This window comes from Gavialis gangeticus, unplaced genomic scaffold, assembly GCF_001723915.1.
Source record: "Gavialis gangeticus isolate Ggan-Ray unplaced genomic scaffold, GavGan_comp1, whole genome shotgun sequence".
Taxonomy (NCBI): Eukaryota; Metazoa; Chordata; order Crocodylia; family Gavialidae; genus Gavialis; species Gavialis gangeticus.
In genome coordinates, this window is record NW_017728998.1 from 31,862,538 (window position 1) to 31,872,017 (window position 9,480).

Sequence of the window (9,480 nt, forward strand, 5' to 3'; positions counted from 1 at the left end):
ATGCATCTGTGGATGCATGACAAGGTACGGTTGGCCTTCCTAACTGCCTCCCCACACTGCCGACCCATGTTCATCTTGGAGTCAGTGATGACTCCAAGATCCTTTTCCGCCTCCGTGCTGACAAGAGGGGGGTTCATGCCCATGCTCCTACTGTCTGTGCCCCATAATCCTAGCTCCTGCCTACCTGCCCCACTCCTGGATGCCACTCCCCACTCGCCTGGCCAAATGTGCCCTGCCTGCCTGCTCTCTATTGCCACCTACCGTGTAGGTAGTTTTGGTGAGCTGTTGTAGAGGGGGTGAGGGGTGCTGACCCAGCCCATAACAGTTCACCAAAACTCCCTAAGTGGCCTTCCAGCTGAAATAATTGCCCACCCCTGCACTAGAGGGAGACAAAGAAACACTCATTTTTAATTATTTTTTTTGTTTTGCTCATAAATCAGTTTGTGCCAACAAGTTTTGAATAAAACTAATATACCAGTCCTGAATTCCAAATAACATCTCTTCTGTACATTGTTCTCTAAACACTATCTGAAAATCCTCAAACATAACAATGTGAGTGTCCACTGCCTGTAGGAAAACCTCTTTTGAAAGCTACCTGTGCCTGCTGTATTTGCCTCAGTAGTGTATAGCCGAATGCTGACTTTTCACTTAGAACCACTTCTTCCTGAAAGGGATACTCACACCCAGGTTCTACTTGAATACTGAGATTGCACACCCAACCACTCACCCACTCGTAGCCTTTCCCCATCATCTCATGTAGGAGGTGGAAAATAGGCTTAGTGCGACTGATGTGTGAATTAACTCCCAAGTCCCAACCATGAGCCTTTCCTCACCAGTTCACATAATCCACTGTGATTCATTTATTACCATAACACAGGAGGAAGGTCTGTAGTACCTAATAATTTCTGCCTTTCATTGGGTTCCCAGAACATAAATTAGATACCCTGGTCAGTCCTGAGTTTGACTAATTCTTTTAAATTCCCATTAAAAGTCAGAATTAAGAAAATTTAATAGCCACACCAGAACGTACAGACAGTAAAAGAGCATCTGTCTAAAACATGGCAAAACCACCATCAGCTTAGCTTTTTTTCTTTTGCTGTTACTTGTTTTTAATTCCTCCTCCCTGCCATTTCTTTGAGCTCAGTGACATCCACACACAACTGAGGTGTGGTCACTAGCTGGTACGTCTGACCTGTGCACTTCAGGTGTGCCAAAATTGTGCTGGCAAGTGCAACAGCTGCATGAATCTGCAGTTGGGTGCTTAGGGTTTTCCTCTGTGGCCAGCTGCATCAAAAACTACAGGAGCAGGGAACGGATTTGGGTAGCTTCCAAGCAGGTGCCTGTGATCACAGATTATTTTCAGATGCATAGGGAAGTGCGTCTCAGAGGTCACACAACTTTGTCATTTTTTACCTTATCCTTGCCCTTAACTGGTTGTGTTACTTCCCCTGGGCAGCCACATTCCAGGCTGGGAAACATGCTGTATTGCTCCTGCAGTTCCGCTTTGCAGAGGCCACACGCAAGCTGTGATAAGCTATTGATCAAAGATCAGCTAAGTGAGCAGGCCCAACACCCATGCACATGTTAGGTACAAATCCAGCTCTTAATATGGTCCAATGGTTAATAGAGTTCAGGTGGCTGCTTCTGTGCTGCATTTGATACTAATTGTGGGATGGTGGAGGATCTTAGCCAAGATCCCCAATGAATGTAGTCTGGTAGCTTTGAGAAAATGCTGTCTCAGTGCTTCATTCTCCTTCAGTGACTTACATGGCAGTGTCACCCTTTTTGGAAGGTAGGTGATATTGTAACTCCTAGCTGCCTAAGTACAACTAGGCAACTGTTGGCTGCCCTGGAATATTGACAATTTTGAATTGGTGTATGTGACAGGGTGCTTGGTGTGCCTATCACTTCAAGAGAGTGTGGCAGCCTGCGAAGCAGCCTACAGGTGTGACAGGAGGCTGGTTAGGGAGTCCTGTGACTGGAAGGAGCCATATAAGCCCAGGGATGGAGCTGGTCAGGCAGCCTAGCCCTTAGTGCCACATGGAGAGCAACTCCTGGCAGCAAGGCTGCAGCCAGGGCTCTTGAGAACAGGTGAGCTGGAGCAAGCAACATGGAGTCTAGGAATAAGGCAGGCCTGGGAACAGGGATGGGTGAGCCCACAGTCTGGGGAGGCAGGCCTTGGAAATGGTAGGGGTGGGTGAACCTGTAGCTCAGACAAGGGTAGAGGCTGGGCACAGGAGCCCTGGGATGGGGGAAAGCAGCCCAGAGATCAGGGCCAGGGGCCCACAGCCTGGAGAGGGCAGAGACAGGGTACAGCAGCCTGGGGATCGGAGCATAGTGTCCCAGAGACTGGGGCCAAGGGCCCGAAGCACAGAGAGGGGCAGATGCAGAGGCAGGAGCCTGCTAGGGTGGGAAATAATGCCTGGGACCAGCTTGTGTAGGAAAAGTGCTACATGCAGGAAGGCTGTGCCTGGGAATAGCTTAGGGCAGTGAAGTTCCCAAGAGAAGCAGGTAAGCCTAGAAAACAAATTGGGGAGTAGCCGCGGTGAATGAAGTGCCTGGACAGGGAGGCCTAGTCATAGGGGCTGAGGCTGTGGCCCAGAAGGGCTGGTGATTAATAACATCTGTGAGGCATGGGTGTGGGTATTGGGGAGGGCAGAGCCCATGTAATTAGCCCTGAAAGCTATAGGTGCCTTGGGGGCATAGATGGGCCAAGAGGTCCTGCTCGACTTAGGGTGCAAACTGAGGCCAGCAGGGTCCGGGAGGGACCTGCTACTGGCTGGAAGTGACAAGAGTTTGCTCCAAGACCATGGGTCTTAGTAGCCCTTCCTTAATATCTTAATAAAAACAAAGTATGGAAGACAAGGAACCAAGGGAGGGCATCTTAGAGATGGAGCCGGGAAGGAACCATATGGTCACCACCCCTGGGGGCCCGGCCCTCTTGCAGTGTTTTATCAACATGGAAAAAACACGGGAGGAAAAAAATAGCTCTTGCATCGTCTTTCTTAGGAGTTGCTTAGGAAGAAACGCAGGAGAGCTACCTTCAATTAATGATTAGTGCAGCCATTCTTCCCCCCCCCCCCCCCCCCCCCCCCCCCCCCCCCCCCCCCCCCCCCCCCCCCCCCCCCCCCCCCCCCCCCCCCCCCCCCCCCCCCCCCCCCCCCCCCCCCCCCCCCCGTCAGAATTTATGGCTTCCTGACTTGGATCTGCTTTAATAATTTACTGGACTGTACACAGGGTTTATTGCACATATGCTATTTGAATGTTTGTCATGGTAACTCAGTAGACCTCTTGAAATGGCTCTTGTACACCTGATGGTGCTTTAGATGCTAGGATGTAACTACTGATCGATGCAGTATCTAACTAGTGATTGATGCTCGTATTATAGCCATTAGTCTTTTTGCCCTGCCTGCTTTTGGTCCTGTGGAAGGAAGTTTTGTGGCCTTTGACCCAAAACTGTTGCACAGGGGATATAATCCCCATTGTAATCTGGAGCTGAATCTGCATTTTGCAGAACTGTCTCCTTTGCCCTCCTAGTCACTGTGTTATTCCCCTTGAATCATGTACCAAAGATGTATGGCAGAAGCTTTTGGTCTTGCCCACCTTCTGCCTCTTCTCAAGTGGAGTGAATCCCTTCAGTTGCCTGTAAAGCTCTATGGTCTGTGATTGGTCAGGAAGCCAGAAGTTGGAATCAGAGCTCAGTTTTGCAGGCAGGGAGATTTTGAGGACAGCTCAACAGATGGGGAATCAAGGGTGTCACCCTGTCTATATACTTGGTGGAGGGGGAGGGAAGGAGGCATATCCTGGGAGGACATACTTGCTCTAAGGTTCATATGGTACAAGCTTCTGGGCTCAGCTGATTTTTCTGATATTTTAACTTGGGCATTGTGTCCTTTTAGTCCAAACAAAGCACTTCAAACAATCATCTTCCTAAAGCAAGGGTGAACGATGGGCTGAAGATGCGAGCCTCTGTCCGAATGACACGTTATCTGGAGTCTTGGGGAGCGGCTAGACCCTTTGCCCACCTGAACCACAGAGAAAGTGTGAGCAGTGAATCTTCAGCTACGCAAGGGAGGCGAAGAAAGGTGAGGGCTGGAGTTGCACTCCAGGTTTTGTGCTGTTCCTCCCTATCTGTTGTGGAGAATTTAAGACTTGTGATTGGTCTCTTCACTGGATGTGTTGCCATTTTAGGTATTTAGATTTGTACAGAATGCCAAACAGATGCCTGTCTGTGCACAATCAGCCAGTGTTCCCTCTAAGGAGTAGTGGTCCATGAGCGCGCTGCCTCAGTCCGTGAGCACGCCGCCTCGGTCCGGCATAGGACAATTATCAAAGGGGGCCAGGAGCCGAGGGGCGGCGGGCCGGGAGCCGAGGGGCCAGAGCCAGGGGCCGAGAGGCGGGGGTCGGAGGTTGGCACGGGCTCCACCAGCTCCGGGGAACTGCTCTGCTTCCCTGCATCAGGGCTGGGGAGTGGAGCACTTCCCCAGAGCCAGTGGAGCCCCCTGCCCTAGCTTCCATACCTGCCTTGCCTCACCTTGGGGAGGAGCTGCTGCCTGCCCCGAGCGAGGCTCCGCCGGCTCCAGGACACTACTCCACTCCCCCACATCTCCTCGGGGCATTTCCCGCAGTGTGCCGGGGAAGTGCTCCACTCTCCAGCCCTGATGTAGGGAAGTGGAGCACTTCCCCGGAGCTGGCGGAGCCCATGAGAAGCTCCCACCCCCACCTCTCCTGATGCGTGGCCTTGAAAAGGCTGTGCGTGGCCACACTTTTAGTTGTGCACAGCTGTGCACACGCACACCTTAGAGGGAAACTTGCAGTCAACATCCTTAGCAAAACAGCAAAAAAAATGACTAATGCCCAGCAGAGCAAGGCCTGTTGCTACTAGTAAACCAGTTGCAAAAACCTTAAGTTCTGCTTGTCTCAGATATTTTTGTATCCTTGGCACCCTCCACCCAGTCTGTATAAAAAAGCATCCATCCCAGCCTCTGAGAACCCTGGACACTCATTTAAAACCAAACAAACCAGCCCATCCAATTGCTCCAAAAACACAAAAGTTGTGACAGTTTAAAGAATGGATTCCCATTTCCTAAAAGCCAGAGGGAATAGCTGGACCTAGCTGTGTGCCCTAAATGTTATCAAAACTGTATTATCAGCCCAAGAGAGGGGAGTGAATTATTAGAGGAAAATGCTATCCTGCTCTTTTTTCTACTTTGGCTCCAATTCTGATTCCTCTGATGATCTCAATTGTTGCATGTGTAACCCAGGTGGTACTCCAAGAGGTATCCCCTCTCCAATTGAAGGGATCAAAGCAGGTGCACAAGCACTGTGGGAGGTGTAGGGACTCTCCTCCCCCTATAGAGCAGAGCCAGACCACCAATGGGAACTTAACCATATACCTTTTAATGAGAGAACTGTACTGGGAGCATAACCAGTATACATCAGGGGGTATAGGGGACACTACAATGCCCTGAGGCATAAAATACAAAATGTCAAATGACAAGGAATATAGGGCCTAGGTACCTGGAGGGGGAGAAAGGAGGAAAACACAATGGCCCCTTTCCACTGCAAGAAGAATTTCCCGCTGTTAGCTCACTCGCCCCAAGTCACCACAGCTGGGACTTCGATCTCAGATCTCCCACGTGGTAGGCAGAAGCTCTCCCACACAGCCACTGGTGCTGGTGTTGTGCCAAGCTGCTAGGGGTCTTGACCTATCAGGCGCCCTGGCCTCACGTCAAGCTGCCTGGCCTCTGATTGGAGGAGCTGGAAGCAGAGCTGGGAACCTGTCAGGTCACTGCTCAGATCCTTGCTGGAGCTGGGGAGCCTCTCCTGCTGGCTGCAGCCTCTTGTAGGGGATCCTGGAGCCTGAGCTCCAGGGAGCCTCTCCTGCCAGCCACATGCCGCACTGCTGAGGGTCCAGCTGCTGCCTGCAGGTCCCACTCCCAGCTCTTTGCCAGCTCTTTGAATCTCCTTCCTTGTGGTCCCTCGCTGGTCCCCCTTGAGTCAGCCACACTGCCCCTTTTATCCCCCTCCAGGTGACCCAGGGGGCCAATCGGAGGGCATGGAGGGTGAGTCTCTGGGGCCTGATTGGTGAGGAAAGGGAATCCCAAGTCCTCCAATCATTTTTTACCCCTTCAAAACCCCTGGGCCAAATCATTACCAGATTGGCGAGGAAAGGGAATCCCAAGTCCTCCGATCATCTTTTGCCCTTTCAAAACTCCTGGGCTAAGTCACTGCCAGCCAGCCCCTCACACATATTATGAAGATGAGAGAAGAGATTGGTAATAAAGCTGGGCAGCAATCTTCCACCTCTGGTTAGAAAACAGTTGTCAAAACAGAAATAACTTTGTTAGAAAGGAAACATTTTAGTGAATTCTGCCAATCTAAACACAATGACCATTTTGAAATGCGTTTCCAACCATCTTAATATTTTTAAAATTTAAAAAAAAGTTATTCCAAATGCTTTTGCATTTTGAAATTGTAGTTGAAGTAAGAATATTTTTAAAAATATTTTTGAGATTTTTTTTTTTTACTTCATTCTGATTCAGTGTTAAAACTTTTAAAAAAATTCCTATGGGACAGTGGAACTGACCCTGGAAACTTAAATAGCGTTATCCATGTGGCTATTTGATCTCTGGTTTTGCCAAAAATTAAGCCTATGTTTATCCTTGGTACATATCTAAATGTTTTTTCCCAATGAAGGCCACAGGTAGACAGTGACTACATAAATGAATTGATTGTTAAAAGCCCATCCAGGCTAAAAGGATAGTTTTGTCTTATTGAGAAGAGCTGATGCTACCCAGTATTTCAAGGTTATTGTCTGTTCTTTTTGGATCTTAACTTTCCTCCGGAGATTCACTAGATTTATTTTGTTTCACCTGAAGGTGAATACTACAGCTTCCTTCTTTTCTCCTCATCTTATATTTAGTATAGTATTTACATTAACTACAGAGTAGAATGGAATTCTTTCATTTTGCAGGGGGTGGGGCTCAGACAAGTGAGTGAAGAAGATTCTTGTTACATGAATGTCTGAAACTAAGCTATGCATTCAGTGCTGATCAAGTATCATGGAATATCCTGTACATTACCTCTGTATCACTTCTGTGGCTAGTAGTCCAGTGGAAAATAAACATCATCTGTATGATTTAAATTAGTTCTTCACACATATGTTGTCATGGGTGTCTGGGTGACTTTCTCTTAAAGTACATTTTAAATTATCCCTTCAGTTTTTATTAGATGATTGTATTAAATGTATTCTCAAATTCTCCTTTTTCAGGAAATACCTTTGCGTATGGCAGGTCGTCTGAGGACTTCAGATAGGTGAGTCAAGTAACTTTGTTACTTACTGTATGGCTTTGGGGTCCTTTTGCTGTTAGATGTACTCCTCATTATAGGACTTAGATATTTATTTAAATAAAATCCAGACAACTACTGCATGTAGCTAAATCCAAGATTACTTTGAATTTAAGATGACCCCAATAATTAGATTCTAGACATGTAAAATTATAAATTTATTATAATTTTCCATGTCCAGAATCTAGTGATTGGAGGGTCATCTTAAGTTTGTCTGTCTGCTTTTGCAGGGGAAGGAGTGGGGAAAGCAGTCAAAGAGGCACGCAGGGAGAAAACAGAGGCGGGGGAAAGCAGGGATGGAGGCAGGTGGGGTGAGGGGGAAGAAGTGGTGGGAGCAAGCAAGGGCAGGCAGCCTGTTCGCCACCGTTTGTCCCCGTGGTGCTTCCCCCTCCACCACTTCCCTATTCCTTGCCTCCATGCCCACCTTCCCCCTCAGCTGCTTTACCTACTGATCAGGGCTCAGGGTGAGTCCCAGAGCTGGTCCTACCCCACACTGGAGAGAGCAGCTATGCAGGGAGTCTGGATCTGCAGTGGACAGATTCCTCCTTCCCTGCTTGGCTTCCCTTCCACCTCACCCATGCACCCCCTTGGGTGGGAGCAGGCTCCAAGGAGGAATCTGCATGTTGTATAGCTGGGCTTCCTGAAGAGCTGCTTTCTGCAGCAGCAGGAGTGACTCTGGAGCTTCCCGATGCTTGCTACAGCTGAATCACACTGCTCCAGCTGGAAGCTGGGAGGAACTGCTTTGCAGGTCACCCAGCTGGCTGGAGACACAGCAGCATGGGATTTCCTTCTGTCCTGCCTAGATTCCTGCCAACAAGGGAGACAAAGGGAAGGGCATAAGGAAGTCAGGCAGGGAGAGATGCTGGAAATGGGAATATGCATGTTGCCAGTGCTGTCCCTGCCCCAGCTGTACTCCCTGCACGGGCGCTTCTCCCAGCTCTCGGCAGTGATACTTGAGTCTGAGACAAGCCTTTGTTTTCCCCATGTTGAAAAGGGAAAAACACCTCATCTTGGAATCAAATGCAGTATTTCTATTGTACCTTAGGCTTAAGGGGTTCCAATCAGGTCTACACTGTTTTTAAAGGATGTTACAAGTTCCTAAGAAATAATTCAGTTATTTAGGACATATATTTCAAATATTATGACATTTTTTCTGTCCTCTCGATAGTCCCTTCACTCAAACATTACTGGATTGCATTTCACTTGAAACAGAACAGGGTACAGCGGGGAAGAGAGGTGAAAAAGGAGACAAAGATCAGTAGAAAACAACTCCATATGTGCTGCTAGCTTAGGTTATTGTGCATTTAATAATGGGGAACACAGGTTCTTCTGTTCCTATGACCTGTTAATTATTTGTCTCATGGTAGCACTTGTGTGATTTAATCAGAGTGGGAAGGAGGATCCACTGAGCTAGGTGCTGTGCAAACCTGTCCCTGAGAGCTAGTAAACTAGAAAAATTGTCAACATGCAGCACCAGCATTGGTTTAGCATAAGAAACAGACTTTTCTTTGGAGAATAACTTTGTTAACTTTTCACTCTTAGTGCAGTGGTTATGTCAGCACTTGCAAAACCCCAAGCTAGTGTTGTGCTCTAATTTATCCCACTGTTTATCCTACTCTGTGGGCCAGTCTGGCCTGGGGAAGTTTATGTAGTGCCCCTGCCACCCCGCCCCCCATATTCATAATAGCAAGCCTTGACCATTGTTTTATATGGACTTTGTTAAAGGAACGTATTGTCTTGTTCTCCAGTTTGCTCATTACATCATTCCAAGATATACTGGATTTCTGAGACATTTTAATGTATTATTGCAAGTTTACTGCTCAACCTGAATAGAAGAAATTGTAAAATCCAACTTTTAGACATTGCATTTAATCTTGAGATGCCTCTTAGCTGTGCTTATGCTGTATGTAATTCAGAAACTGCTATCTTCATAGTTTCATAGTTAGTAGGGTCAGAAGGGACCTGAGCAGATCATCAAGTCCGGGCCCCTGCCATGAAAGGAAAGAGTACTGGGGTCAAACGACCCCAGCAAGATGATTGTTTAGCCTTGTCTTAAAGACCTCCAGGGTAGGAGCCAGCACCACTTTGCTTGGAAGTTGGTTCCAGATCCTAGCTGCCCTGACAGTGAAG

General features: G+C 48.1%; 1 protein-coding gene across 2 annotated transcripts in view; it reads left to right on the plus strand.

Moving 5' to 3' along the window:
- The window catches only part of ADCY7 (adenylate cyclase 7), an 84,613-nt gene that overhangs the window by 45,339 nt on the left and 29,794 nt on the right, over positions 1-9,480 (plus strand). For both annotated transcript variants that reach the window (XM_019505689.1, XM_019505690.1), the window contains exons 10-11: positions 3,900-4,085; positions 7,274-7,317. In XM_019505689.1, the coding sequence (XP_019361234.1) occupies positions 3,900-4,085; positions 7,274-7,317 (230 nt within the window). The remainder of the gene's footprint in view (positions 1-3,899; positions 4,086-7,273; positions 7,318-9,480) is intronic.